The sequence below is a fragment of the Toxorhynchites rutilus genome, chromosome 1 (genome assembly GCF_029784135.1).
Source record: "Toxorhynchites rutilus septentrionalis strain SRP chromosome 1, ASM2978413v1, whole genome shotgun sequence".
In the NCBI taxonomy this organism is placed as follows: domain Eukaryota; kingdom Metazoa; phylum Arthropoda; class Insecta; order Diptera; family Culicidae; genus Toxorhynchites; species Toxorhynchites rutilus.
In genome coordinates, this window is record NC_073744.1 from 135,320,700 (window position 1) to 135,336,688 (window position 15,989).

The following is a 15,989-nucleotide window of genomic DNA, read 5'->3' on the forward strand; positions in this document are numbered from 1 at the left end:
CGTCATTAGGTGTGTTCTTTGTGCAATTTCGCTGGTTCAGGTCAATCACGGAGAGCAACTACGAACAGTACAACTCTATCATAGAACGAATCAATAAATCTCAAGTACGGAAAAGTTTAAGTAAAGGGGTAATAAGAACAGACAGAATCGTCAGAACAAAGTCTAAGATAAGTGCAACAATTGAGTACGTGATATTCACTACTGTAGACACTCGTAACCTTAGGCTTCAGTATTCATTTTTCATGCTTTCCCACTTTATTGTAGACCACTGTCACCACTCGGTTGTGGATCTTTTGCTCACCCAGAGACAATAGTTTGTTATAGTTGAATAATTTTTACCATAATTTACAATACATTCATAGTTTATCGATTCCGGTTCGAATCGTTCATTTGTTGTTTTCTTTGATTATTTAATTGATAGTGTTACACATCTAGTAGAACCGTTTAAAATTTATGATTATTATCTGCTTGTTCTCGTTCTCTTTTTCTCCGCGCTCTCTTTCTAACTATTTTGCTTCCATCTCTCGCGTAAAAATTCAAAAGGAGGTTTTAGGTTATACACTAAACTAAAATTCTATAACTTAGAGTCAACAAAATTTCTTCATATACATATATAGCTTTCAACAGAATCTAGAATGTAGGAATATAAAATAGGGAGGGCTTAAGTTTAGAACCTAGGCGCTACGATGACAATAATTTAAACAACTAATTTAGTGTTATCAGTGCTTTCTCGATTTGTTTTACTCCAACCTTGTGGCGTTTCACCACCAGGCCGACCCCTTAGCTAATGTGCCATTTGCATAGAATCTTGACTATTTACACTACTGCTTCAAACATAGAAACAAAATGAATGAGTTCACACAATTTCGCTAAAAATGCAAGACCCGATAAAGTTCGAATTGTTGAGGACAGAGCAAAGGAGCTCAGCATCATTGAGGATCAGTGTTCTATTCGCTGGGTGTTGTCTTGGTGGTTTATTGGGTCTCAACATCGAAAATCATACATCACACACGAAGCCAATTTCGAATAAGACATTGAACATCCGGCGATTATCCGATTATAGTTAATATGGTTAAAAAATGTGTTTCGACAGATTCTTCTTGGGCGTCTCTCAATGCTTTCTCTAATTTGTTTTAGTCTACTTCCAACGTGGTTCACAAAATATTCAATAGTTTTATCACACGATATCGGCAGTGTTCAGTTTCTTAAACGCTTTTTGTTTGTTTGTGGTTATACTGTGGCAGCGCAGACTTTTCCTCTACTTGTGTTCATCTCACTTATCACGTCGTTTGTAAACTGAGTGTTTGCAGCAGAATGTGTATTGAACCGAACAAAAAAAAAAGATGATTAGGTGAACAGAACGAAGTGAAAAAATTAATTAGGATAAGTGCGTGTTCTGAGTCTAACGTCAATTAAAAATATACTCGCGGCGAAAGACAACACATATTCTTACCGTGTCCGGAAAAAAAACTGCACCTGAAAACAACTTCAACAGAAACAACCGCCCAGAAAAAAAGGGTAATGTCATAAGTAGGTTAGAAATATTGTGGTGCGGTGAAAACATCATGGATATGAACGCCTCACAGAAAAAAACGTGATTTCTATTTTCGATATTATTATAAATTTATCTTTCGTTCTTGTTTTTCGAAATTTATTCTGAGGTACTTTGACTTCAGGTGACTCAAGCCCCTAAGAGGACGCGATCCTCGTCGCCGCCGACCCGCCAACGGAAGCGGCGGTCTCTCGCACGCAAACCTGTGTTCTACTGATTGTCCGGTTAGGTTGAAACATAGGTTACGATTATTTAGCAAGGTCCGATCGAGCTTTAGCGAGCGTGAATGTACGGGACAGAATGGGCATACCAGCTTGGGGTAATACGACCGGATGTTTTTTCAAACAAAATCTATAAAAACAACTGTCAAATTTGTACAAAGTTGGAATTCCCAGTTCCGGCCAGCTCCAGAATTCGATTTCTGTCACGATATCTTATTTTGGTATTCCTCTTAGTTTTCTCATTAACACCATATTTTTCATCTTTCTTCAGCACATTTCGAATCGATGTTTCAGAGCTGTTTACTCTACTCCTATTTCCCGGTTACTCATACTAGTTTTCTTCAGTTAACGAAGAACTCTTTGTTCTGATTCACTCAAATATCTTTTTTTTTTCGATATTTTTCACTTCAGATCAACAAATTGCCAGCACCAACTGATGTTTTGCGTACTAGTACAACAACAAATCTGAAATGATAGATTGCCAAGATTTCTGTTGTGACGAAAAAATCTGTACCTTTCAAGATAAATGTGTACGTATGGCAACACTGGTTACATGTACGTTTGACAGCTTTGGAGTCTGAGGACAAATAAATAATTAAAATGTACACTTCAACTTCAACATTTTGACTAAGTTGCTGAAATTTTGTCAAGCTAGTCATAAGAGTCAATATTATTAACACAGTTGTTCACATAGAATTTCATGTAAAATCGATTGCTTGTATTGTTATTCTTGATAATTTCCTAAAGCATTGGCATTTAGTCAAGTTTACAAAAAATATATATCTACGTTTTGCTAAAACCGTCTATTCATTTTTCCTAGATAGTGAACTGATTTTGCAACCGTGTTAACGGATGTATAAAATTTTTCACACCTGAATTCATTCGCAGAATATGCACGAAAGATGCATAGAAAACAAATTGCACTTTTCGGCAATCCTTCCAAATATCTTTTCATTGAGAATGAATTCAGTTGCAACTTTAGACAAATGAATACTAACCCAACGGTATTCCTACGTCATCCTTGTGGTTGTATCTCATATATCGTCCACCCCTAGTTCCATTTTGACGAAGGACTACGTCTTTCATTTATTTACCGAGGTGTAAATTGAATGTTTCGAAAACGAGAGCGTCTCTCGTCACTTGGAGTGCAAGGTTTTGAACGTTATTAACTCTTTGGTGGCTGAACGAAGTTGTATGAAAATCATTGAATTCGAGAGATAAAATGTCTAAGATCCATATGATTGTTATTTATTGATTCGGAAAATTGTTTTAGTGAAAAACGAACGACAATTCGATACAGATTGTTTACAAATGGTGACATTGGCTATGGATTTGATACCGAAGAAATTAAATGTTCGAAAGAGTGTAGATAATCAGCCCTATTCTGTATTCCAACGGATTTCCATTTCGTTCGAATTATAACTTCGCATTCCCTATTTCGAACGTTTTGCCCATTTAAAGTTCGAAGAGAAACAGATCGAATGAAATTCAAAAATCACTCGAACGGAATACAGAGTAGAATTTTATCAAGCCGTTCGAAATGTTTCGAATCGATCGAAATACAGAATAAGGGTGAATATTTCACCATATCAAAGAAATAGTTTGATGAAAGCTAGAGTTTCAATATAATTTGTTGACGAATGTCACAATCGATCGATGATTCTAATTGGCGGGGAGGGGGTATTATTTGTGCTGGGTATTTTCGAGGAAAAATCGACTCCTCTTTGAGTGTTAATAATTCTTTTCCAGCTGAAGGAAGTCATTTTATTCAAAAGATAAAATGTGCAAATTTTATATGCTCATTAATCATTGACCCGTAAACTTGTTTCAATAGATTTTTGCTTTGAAACAGGCTGATGAAATCACAAATGTGTACATAAGCTGGTGCCCGCTCGGAAATCCATTTCACGTCGTTTGATGTTTGCTGAAACGGACACGGTTTGCTGAGGAGCGTCGAACGACAATGAAGTGTCTTTGTCAAGGCAGGAAAAAAAAGTTTGAATTGAGGCTGCCCTCAAGGGCGCTTCTCAGGGATAGAGACGAATGAACTACAAACGATTAAAGTCTCTATAATTCAACAAGAAGAAGAAGAGAAAGAAATCCATTTAATTGTGATTGCGAAGTGACATGAGAATGGTTTCGCTAGCTCGCCCAGCACTATGCTCTTTTCTCCCAATATCATTTCTTTTCTGCCGCGGGACTGAACGGAGCCGCATTTTTTTGGTAAAAAAGCAGTTCTATTATCGAATGCCCACAAATGTCGCTATCGGCTGATGATTCCAATTGTCGGAGGTTGGAGAGGGAGTATTATTTGCGCTGGGTGTTTCGAGAAGGAGTCGATCCCTCATTCGAGCGTTTATAATTCATTTCCTGTCAAACGAAGAAAAATGAGAGAATGTCCACGTGGTTAACAGGGAGAAGGATATAGTCATTGCCCACGCTTGTCCACGGAAGGAGACTGGGTGTCCAAAATCGTGCTTTTTCTTTCCACGTGGTATGTGGATATATTTTGTTTACAGAATGGTTTATACTTTGAAAAAACTTAACTGTGCAGATATGGTAGAATTACGGTACGTAATTTCCTAGCGAAAACATGCTTAAATGATTGAATCAACTAACATCGTATATCTTCGTTGTGTCCCCGTTTCATATCCCTCCTATCCGATCGATAAACTTTTACTTAGTCGCGGCAATACATACACACACTCTTTACAGATGCACGGGCCGAAGGTTGTGCAGTCCACTGATTATTCAACAAGAGCCAAAGGTTGTACCGCTCATGACAACTCTACACGAGCTGATGATTGCGCCGGCTAGTGACCATTCTATCCTGGATTCCTCAAGTCGAGAAAGACGCACCACGCTAGATATGGGGTACAGACTAGAGGGGCGTTGCTAATTAATGGTCAGCTGCATCCCAATAGGAAGTATCCCGTGTCGGGCACACGTACAGTGCATCGAAGACTGCAACATACCAATTATGAGAACACTTGTAATACTAATCTCGAGCCAACCGCGAGTAATCGGTTACATATTACTAACATAGTTGTAAGACAAAAAAAATTGTCAAAATATTGGACTCCCGGCCCCGTCAGGCTAACGCCACATGTGCCATGTGGTTACCCATTTTGTTCCGTAGTGCCCCCGGGTATACGGTTTTAGGGGTGTAGAATTAATGAATAAATATGATTGATTCCCCTTTTCTAAGTACCGGGATGCGACACCGACTCTTCCGCCCTGGGTACGAATGTTTCTACTTTTCTGCCCGGGGGTGCAAATCAACTCTTCCGCACCTGGGGGCGAAAGTTTCACTCGATGCCACTGCTATATACCCATGATGTTTTTCCGCATCAACATATTTCTAGCCTACTTGTGACCTTCCATTTTTTTTTTTGGGCGGTTGTTTCTGTTGCAGTTGTTTTCCGGGGCGATTTTTTCGGGAATCATTCTTACCGATGTGTATCGGTTGTTAGTAGTACACTAGGATAGTAACTTTTGGCAGTTTCTTAGTTGAAAAGTGTGAAAATAATCCAGTATGTCAGTGTCTGTTACGTTGCACATTCATAACAGGAGATATTTATTGTACCTCATCGCAAACCGATTGGTTTGTGGGTAGTTGTGTTTACTAAAATTAAATATAAAAATATCGAGTTGTTCTTTCCTCTAGCTTTATGTTTGCTTCGCTGCATTGACGATAAGTTCATTTATACAAAAATGTTAGCGTTTTATTCCTGATTTCGTACCTCATTTGTTTGCTATTTTGCTGTTTGGATTCGGAGTCCCCCGAGCATAAAATTTTGGTGGCAATTGTGTCAGGAGAGGTTAAGAGGCATGCCGAGGAGCAAAAACCCAGGCATCATTTTTTTTTGTTTCAGATGAAATATGATTTTCTAAGCCAATATTTATTCATAAAATTTCAATCTTAAAACTAAATAAAGACAATACGTTCATAAAGATAATCGTAGTTGTCTTTGAACTACTGTTTTAATGTTTGTTGTAATTCTTACTAGAATGAACCAAATGTGGTGTAATAAATACAGAGAATATTACCCCACATACTAATTCGCTTTGAGCGGAAGGGAAACAATGTGTAATTTGAATGAAATCAATAAACAATATTAAAATTTAATTAACAAACCACGACCAGGTGGTGATACAATAGTAAAGATAGTTGAACGTTCTCAACTACAAATTTGAATTCAAATGTTCGTAGTTTACGAACTGAGGAGTTTTTTACCATAGATGAGCCCCAATTCCTGACACCTTATCCTTGCCAAAACATATGGTTTGTGGAATGCTGTTCAAACATTGGCAACCTGCGTTCTGCTATTCGATCGAATGTGATCGAACCTTCAAGTAAAAAACACTACGCGTCTCCGCAGAGCATCTTACATAATCTGTGTCGGACAGCCTTCCCACTCGATCAAATACTGTACCTTGCCGGAGAGCGACACCCGTTTGCCTTTGACGACAAACTTTTCGCCGCTCATGATACGGTGGGTTGCGCCAAAGTACAAATTCAGCGACGACTGGAGATCAGAGCCGGTGGAGGTAGTGGTAGCAACAACAGCAGTAGCAGTGGTGGCGCTGGTGGCCGAACCATCCAGGCAGACTGGGAGTTCAACTTTCACCGGAGAGTCATTGGCAGTGACAGCGACCGCCGAGGTTGAGCTCGTTTTTCTCGTTGATTCGGCGTAGTTTCGCTCCTGTCGCTGCCGAAGTCGACGTCCGTGGGCGGGACTACGTTTGGGTACTAGCCCTGGCTGGGATGGTGCCGTCTGCACCGAGCAGGCAGAGGAAGATGACGATGAGGTTGTACTTGTTGTCAGTAAGTTTGGCAGTGCTTGAGGAACCATAGAATTTGGCTGTATACTGGTGGGGGGATACGAACAGCTCGCAGGTGTACTGCTTCCTGAGGAGGACGTTGAGGGCAGCAGATGGCTCAAGGAGATCTGGCTGGTCCAACCTCCGTTGTCCACCGGCTGGGAGAACAGGGTCGCAATCAGGCTGGATGATGGCTGACTTGCCACCGAATGCGAGCCCGGAGGAGGAATTGCAGCTATGGTGGTACCGATTACCTGAAAAACAAATCAATTGTTAATACTGTATTATTAACATGAGGTGAAAAAAAAAGAAAAATATTCGTCGTGACCGACAAGTGCGTATGAAAAGCAAATGTCCAATATAGTGATCCCCGATAATCGTTCGATTAATCGATTAATCGAATACTTCCTACAGAAATCGATTATTAATCGAACGAATACTGCACAACCAATAATCGAAGCGAACGAATAATTTACGTCGATTAATCGATCCAAACGCTGAGAGAAAAAAACGTACGGCCGTTGCAGTTTTAAGTGCGATTCACATACAACATACACGTCACGTTCACGTCCCGTCACGTCACGATACGTCAATGATTCTACCATGCAATTCTCATGAAAACATTCACATACACCAGCAACGTAACGACCCGTCAGCATACGTTCAACGAAAACGACCGGCAGGGTTTATACAAAAGAATAATGACGGAGACGGACGGCTCGTTTGGTTTTTGTCTGGGCTTTGTGTCTCGGCTTTTGTTTTGATTTGATTGTAAAGTAATTTACATCTACATCGACATTAAGCTAATTGAACAGATCTGTGATGCAACACGTTTAATTAGACATTTTTACCTCTAGTTGGACATTTTTGTAAACATTGAGTTCGGGGCCCAAATTATGGCCCCACATTGAAAGTCGCCACCAGTCGCAAAGGTCCTATTACTGGTCAAAACCGACTCCAATGCGACACTGAGTGGCGCCTCAGCATATCGCTTTACAAGTAACTTACTGTACTTTTTATGCCAACATATCTCTTAGTTCCAAATTTCGGAGTGAAAATCATTCGCGACTAGTTGAAAGAATTATTCTATTTATTATTATTATTGCATAAGGGTCGGACTACGGGGTATAAGCATTTAAATAATTGAATTGAATTTTGAAAAATTCAATGAGAATCATTCATTGAATTTTTTAAAATTTAGAACTGATTCTAGGCATGCTGATTTGAAAGAGGGCATTGCAATTTAAAATTGTTGTAGGTGGCGACACCATGAATAAAATTAAATAAATCATTCGTTTAGCATTTGACGTGACGGTGCTGGTGGAAGCATTGACTGCATGTGTGAATTGGTGGAGACGTTGACGGAACGTAGACGTTCTTCTCCGTAACGTGCTATGTGAATCGCACATTATCCTGAAAATCAATCATTATCTTTAACGCTCCCTTAAGTTCATAAACGAAGCTCAATGCCGTCAACGCGAATTGAGCATTCTTTACGACTTTAGGGGAGCGTAAAGGATAATAATTGATTTTCAGGTGGAATTAACATATTTTTGATTCCATATGGCTTTCTAGCAAACGAGAAATATTAGTCTGACGGATTATTTCTCTCAGTATTGCGATTAATCGATTAATCGATTATTTGGGTCGATTAATCGTATCGAATAACGAACTGCTGAAAACTATTCGATTAGCTGATGAACGATTAATTTCAAAAATCGGGGATCACTAGTCCAATAAAATAATCTCCTTTATCTATCTCAATTTTTATTCCTGTCCAATCCACTCCTTCTTTTTCGAAAATGCAATGTGTTGTGACACAACTACAAACAGCAACATATCTCGGAATAGGGCTCTTGCTACACATACATGCAAAGCATGTGTTGGGCACACATCGTTTGTTTACATTCGTAGTTTCTATGCAGCAGAAGCGGATTTATCATCAATCGGCGATCTTGTAGATGATTAAATATTCTTTCTACTAGCGAAATTTTTAACAGAACTAACATGAACCATGTGAAACAGTGTGGCAAGCGATTCCATGAACAAGAGTTTTTGTAAAACGCATATTACTTAATTTACTACCACCTATTTCACGATGCTCATTGAGCGACTTACTCGCTAGATTTGAATCGAAAAATTGGCAGGAAAGGATTATCAACATGTTCGGACCTAGATTAAAGTCACAAAGGCTGGAGCTCCCGTTCAAATGCTTCCTTGTATTTTTCATGAATTAGTTAATTGATGGATTTTCCTCGTTTCCGATCAATTTTCTTATAACCATATTTAACTTCTCTGCAGAGCATTTAGGTCCCCGGAAATCATTACTGAGGGTTGGTTGATCTTTCTGGCTGAATGTGTTCTTAATTTCAACATAATCAACCGCCTTTTTTGCGGAACTAACCATCGATTAAGGATATCTGCACACGAATGTTCATTATAGTCTACTTCTTCACGAGACCTACATTCCAGGGCAAAAAGCACAAAGTCTACATGGGAACATATCCACCTAATCCGGATATACAATCGAAATATGTAGATTGCACTGTTCCTGTGCAACTTTTTCAATAATCAATCTGCCGCTATTGATATGGATCATAGCCATAACAGAAATTTCAAATTTTCTCCGAGTATATGACTTTGATGCTAAAAGTAAATACAGGTCGAACTCGATTATATATAATCGCAATTTCACTTTCAACGTTCATTTTTGAATCCAATACATAATCGAATCACAAAAAAGCTATTTTTCTATCAATGTTTGACATTCATACATTAATGAAAAAATTGTTTTCTTGAGATTCGATTATGTATAGGATTTGAAAATAATTGTTGAAAAAAAAGGTCGACTATATATAATCGAGTCCGATCTGTATTTTTATGTAAAAACACATATGTTCGCATGTTATTAATATAGAGTAATTGTTCTAGGGCGCATCAAAAAATGATTAAAAATGGAAATGCAATGCAGGTGGCTCAAAATCTAAATAGTGTTTATAGTCCTATCATTATAACAACTAGTCACGTAAAATTTGGTTTCGTCGATTTTGTTCCAGAAATCATGACATAAGGATTGTAAAGTATAGATAATATAAAATGAGATAAAATAAGCAAATTCGTCGAGCGCGTCATCATCATGTAAACACCGTTTCGATTGCCAAGAAGATTAACATTGCACCAGTCGAATAAAGCTGGATACATATAGGAGCTATGGTGTCAAACTACGATGCCGGATGCACGATTAGAAGGTACTTATGCATCCGCCTTATAGTATTCAGAAAATTCCAAGTGATTATTCTCTATTCCTTTCGATGACGAATAAGTTGGTTGCGAAAAGTCCGAAAAAGTCGACGAAGAACGAGAGTTTGAATGAACAATGCTTCAATTTATATTCTAGTGTGTAGGTATTGGTGACTACCATACACTGCATGATTTTCATATGTGTGTGTGTGCAAGCGCTGAGCGTAAACGAAAGTTTTTGTATTTTCAACTGTCAAGTTTCTATAAGACCAGTTACATTTTCCGTTGTTTTAGTTGTTTTGATCAATTAAATCTGGCAAATGCCGAAGAGAAAAGTCCTCATGGAGAAAGAAGAAAGACAAATCGATGCATTTCACCAAGAAAATGTTGATATCAGAGAAATTTCTCGTCGGATTGGACGATTCCATCAAGTAGTGCTCAATTATTTGGCGAATCCTCAAGGATATGGTAAGAAGCAGAGAGTTCCACGTGAATCGAAGCTCTCTGATTTGGATGAGCGGGAAATAGCTAGAACAGCTTCGAATACCTAAAAACCGCATGTGCAAATAAAGCAATATTTCAACTACTTAACTGATCGGGTGACAATTCGTCAAATTTTTGTTAAAAAATCCTCACATAAAGAGGGCTTAAAAGGTTAAAACTTCTCATCTTACACAATTTCACATCGGAAGACGTCTGAGTTTTGGCAAAGCTCACATAAGCCGACAGTGGGGCAAGATATGTCATGGCAAAGAATGTTTTCAAAAAATACATTTTGTTATAACGAAAAGTTTCTTAATGTATAGGTTATCTTCACTGACGAAAAAAAGTTCAATTTGGATGGTCCTGATGGTTTCAACGGGTACTGGCGTGATTTACAGAAAAAGAAACAGTATTTTTCAACCAGGAATTTTGATGGAGACTCGTGCATGGTTTGGATGGGATTCTGTGCAATCGGAAGGCTCAAAATAGCTCCCACATCATTCAAAGATTACATATATGTTCTGGAATTCTCTCTCCTACCGTTTTTGCCTGGATATCGTCACAAAAAACAATTACATTCCAGCAAAACGATGTTACTATTTGTTCCGTCTACCGCCGAGTGTATGAGCGTAAACCATAAGCCCCACCCCTAGGGAGTGCAGAAACGCACACAACTGCAACAACAATTCTGTGAGCAACGCGAGCGCGTGTGCAAATGCATAAATTTCAGTCTTATTCCAACCTTCAAATCGACAACATTAAAAGTAGAGCTATTAAATAAGTTAAACTACCGAAGTGTGTTATTTTCAAACGTTGTGTCTTGTTTCCAACCGGACTTAGCTTGTAGATCCATGACAGGACACCACCAGTGGTAATCCTTTGTGGACACCTACAAGTCCGACGACCGAACACCGATTTTTAGATCCGAATCCGAACACTATTCATACCAGCAAAGAAACTAAGCAATAGATTAAGGATCAAAAACTCAAATTTTTGGACTGAATCCTGTTTGGACTGAATCCTGTCCTCGCTCTCCACACTTGAATCCTGTTGAAAATTTTAGGGGGGATGCTTGTACGCAAAATCTACACTGTGGGAAAACTTTACACCACGATTGAAAAGCTCAAGCTCGCAATTTCGGAAAAATGGAAAAATATCGAGAAATTCGTTCAGCAGAATTTGGTAAATAGTTTTCCAACACGAATTTCTAAGGTTATTAATCGAAATGGCAAGGTTACCAATTATTGACATGTAAATCAGCCGTTCGTTTTGAATTTCAAATTGATAATACTTATGAATTTTGAAGTCGTCTTATAGAAACTGGACAGCTGAAATTATCACATTTAAGCACAATAAATAAACAAACAACTCTTCAGAACGAAATTGACGTTAAAACATTCATTCATTAATCATTATGCGCTATGTATTTGATATAGCGGAGAAAATGAAAGATTTGATATGGTGTAGATAATATTCCACTATATCAGAGAAACCATATTGTTTGATGAAAGCAGGAGTTTTAATTTCGTTTGTTGACGTTCATCATGACATCATGACGTTGTTGTTCATCGATCGGTGATTCTAATTGGTAGGGAGGGAGATATTATTTGTGCCGGGTATTTTCGAGAAGAAATCGATTCGTCTTTGGGCGTTAATAATTGTTTTCCAGCTAAACACAGTGGGTTGTAATCATTTAATCATTTTATTACCTGACAGCGAACTGAAAAAGTCGATCTGACAGACTGGCAACTACAGTAATCGTTCGCTAACTGGTCCTGGTTTAACTGGTCTGCTGTTTAACTGGGCGAACGTTAACTGGTCTTTGGACCAGTTAAAAAGCAGAATTTCGTAAACAATCTACGCCATATTCAAATGGAAGATTTGCTATGAGGGGCATTCGAATGTAATTTAAAATGTTATGAGAATAGACATTATTTTCGCACGACAAAAACATTGATGAAACTACAGAAAAATAATTTTCTCAAATCATATGTCATACCTGTTATCGCACTCAATGCGAAACATCCATTGGAATCCTTTTATTCATCCAATTACAGGAACAATGCGAATCAAACAATTCATTGAAGTTTCCCTCGATTTTATTTGACGTTTAACATGCCGGACCAGTTAAAACGCGAATGTCGATAAGTGGTCTTCCCTTTTCGCCCAGTTAGTGAATGTTTACTGTACAAGGTTTCGGAAAGGCAGCTAGAGATACCAGGACTCCGTAGTCATTTGAAGGCCGCTGGAATCAGTTCTAATGATGTCATTAATGAGATTGCGTTGGATGTGTTACAGTTCATCATGAAGTGGGACTTCCATAAATCGGTTCTAAATTTTACAGTGAATTTGAAACTGTTTCTAACCGTGTACGTTTCAGTGGCATCTTGTGGAGAGGATTATCAGAGTTGAAATTAATTAAAAAATTGCGGTGAACGATGGGGAAGATATGTTTAACACGTTGAGCCCACAACAAGAAAGCGAAAGCGCACTTAACAGATATCAGTACTTATACAATATTAGTGTTGGTCTCAGCTTTATTTTTTTATTTTGTAACTGCCAGTGAGCTATCTAATATTATAATAAATACGTTACATGTTTAGATAAGTTTGGAGGGGTGACACCCTTGTAACCCGCCACGGGTGTCACCCGGCCAAGCTACGCCACTGGGTCAATTCAAACATTGTGATAGATTGCGTTCTTCGTTGGAACACTGACGTATGGCATGATCCTTTATTCTTTTCAATACTTTATCGTGGATTTCCAAAATATGTAAACGAAAGAATGGCTAAACGATCAATGCATTTTACATTTCCCTCTGAAGTTATTGCATCTCTCAAGTGTAGGGGAGATGGGGGTAAGACGGACATGTTAAGGAAAACTTCAGTTGTATCTTTGAAAACTCATGTTTTCAAAAATTTAAAAGCAGTTTCTTACAGTTCAATATAATGGTTTTCGAAATAACTGGCCAAATGTTTTGTAAAAATGTGTTTTTCCATATTTTTTACTGAAATTAAAACAAGCCGAAAAGTAGAACATTTTTATCGATGCGGGTATAATGGAATATGGACAGGTCAACAACAACATGGCCTGATTCACAATTTTTTTTCTGTGTATCGTTCGTTGCTTGGTGTGTTAGTGGTGCGGCTTGCAAGGCCTGCGACCAACCCCACTATCTCGCAGGAGGACCATCGTGATACTGCTTCTTAACGTCCCGAGTACCACCTGGACTGGGCAAAGACGCTTACAGCGGCGTCAATTCGCTCAGAGGAGCTGTTTCCGGGTTTTTTGTGGCTTTTCTTGGGGACTGGCAATGTCCAATGCTCGTCCTACAACACCCTAGACAGTTCCCCTTTACCAGTGCAAGCCAGAAAAAAAAAATCTATGACGATAGAATTTCTGACCCGAACGGGAATCGAACTCAAAGCCCCCATTTTGGCAAGCGCAACGCTTACCACTAGGCCATGGGGACCACCAAAATATACGAAGCGTAGAAGTTCATCGCTCGCGAGTGAAATAATTTCGCTCTCTCTCAGTGTCTGTGCGTCCAGTAAGGCGTCGTGCACAAATTACGTAACGCTAAAAATCCGAATTTTGGACCCCCTCCCCCCTACGTAACGCAATTTCCTATATCTAATACATAGAAAGTAACGCAACCTCGACCCCCCCCCCCCTTATCACGTTACGTAATTTTTGCACGACGCCTAACTGAAATAGAACAAAAAGAGAAAGCAATATAAAATGAGTTGAATATTTTTTCCTTCCCTTCTCATCATGCATTGGATGTGGTTATGTATGTGACTGTCCATTTCAACCCCACTAGTGCAATTATTTCAATAATTTAAATTTACCACTTACGAATGAATTTATTTTTCCGTACAAACCTAATATCGCTTCTCTGTCAACTCACAAACTGAAATATAACCGTCAGCGAATTCAATTTTGCAATTAAACCACTCAAAATGCTTAATATCGAAACCGCAATCCACACGCGGAATCATGTTTGATTTTCGGTTTTTTGTTTCTCTATTCCACTTTTGATCAATATTCATTGTCATAGGATGGTTCAAATATTATAGAATAGTATAAAGAAGGGTTTCCCATCAACAGAAATTTGAAATTCATAATGCAACTATACAAATCAACCACCTGTCCATTATACCCCCACTGTCCGTTTTACCCGTGGCTCCTCTACGTACTTCGCGAACCACAAATTTGCTCGATAACTGTCTCAATTTTATTATTTTCGCATTTTTATTGATTGATCATCAATACAACGAACACAACAATCTCATCAACTTGAAAAGTACGCTGCCATAGATCGACGTGACATCGCGAGAAACGATAGAACACGGAATTGCTATTCCGGGTAAAAACTTTCTGGCATTAGTGTATGCATTTGTGGCCACGGTTTTCACGACATTAAACATGTAGTTTGATCGTCCGAGTGACGATATTTTATCGTCTATTCGGGTATGAGCTTGAGCTTGGGTAGACTGTACATTTCGTAGTTGCTCTCCGTGATTCACCAGAACCGGTGCACAAAAAACACACCGAATGACGCTTGGGACTAGCAAAACATCCTCTTTGAATATCTTATCGTCTATTTGAATTTTCAAAATTCCCTCCGGATCCAAATCCAGGTAATCTGAATCAGACTCTGAAATATGTATTTTCGTCTCGATTGTCACTTCACTAAAACTGTACCGTACCTGAGTGATCAATTCCCATTTTATTAACCCTAGTGTTAATAAATGATATTTGTTTCCAAGCCCAATGAAACTGAGCTGGTACGAATTTGAAAAAAAAAAGTTAAAGGTATTTGTTTCCGTTTCTTCGCACTTACCGAGCTTTTCCGGAACTTTCGCCGCTTGATCTTGGCCCCATTCATGATGTCCCGAGCGCTGAGCCTCCTCTTGACAATTCGCGCGACACGCAGCTCACCGTTCACTAGGTTACTACTACTTCTATGACTAACATTACTGGTACTAGCCTTCTGCATCAAGTCTTTCGTTTCGTTGTTTCTCACCAGCAGTGCGGGGCCGCTACCGTTCGTACCGATAGCCGTGGCCACCGCCGCCGTCGCTGGCTGATGAAAGGGATTGTTCTTCCCTGTGAAATCTTTGGGTGGAGGTATAATCAAATCCAGCGTGTTCCTCGAGGTATCATCCGAAGAGTCGTACACATCGAACGACTTCTCACTTTCGGCCTTCTTCGGGCGCGACTTGAACGCGCGTCGATTGCCATTCCCACTCGTCACACTTCCCGTTTCGCTCTGAGGTTTCGAACCCGCCCCGTTGTTGGTCCCGAACAGCTGGAAGCCATCCTTGGCATTGGAACTAAACAATGAATCACTTAAATTTGAACTAACAGTTTTCCCTGTACTGGCATATATTGCAACATTGTTGAGACGGGCCTGGTCGTTGTTCAGCACCACCAGATCTCCGCCATCGCGACCGATCGCAAGCTCCGCGGTGCCAGCACCGGCCGGAGCGTCGTAATCGGAACTGTCCTCGTCCTGGTTAGTGTCGTCGGATATCTCCGATGTGTCATCCTCTTCCGATACCAGTGGAGAACAGTACGTAACACCGGTCATTTTTTCTCTACTGGCTGCATCGTTCACGAAAGATTTTTCCAGGGCACTGCATGAAAGGGAAACCATGATCATC

At 39.3% G+C, this 15,989-nt stretch overlaps 1 protein-coding gene across 1 annotated transcript in view; it reads right to left on the minus strand.

Annotated features, from left to right (window-relative positions):
* Positions 1-232: 232 nt before the first annotated feature.
* The window catches only part of LOC129778461 (polycomb protein Pcl), a 34,646-nt gene continuing 18,889 nt past the window's right edge, over positions 233-15,989 (minus strand). Inside the window, exons 6-7 of the mRNA XM_055785365.1 lie at positions 15,167-15,962; positions 233-6,851 (exon numbers count right to left, since the gene is read on the minus strand). Coding sequence (XP_055641340.1) covers positions 6,162-6,851; positions 15,167-15,962 — 1,486 coding nt within the window. The 3' untranslated portion in view covers positions 233-6,161. The remainder of the gene's footprint in view (positions 6,852-15,166; positions 15,963-15,989) is intronic.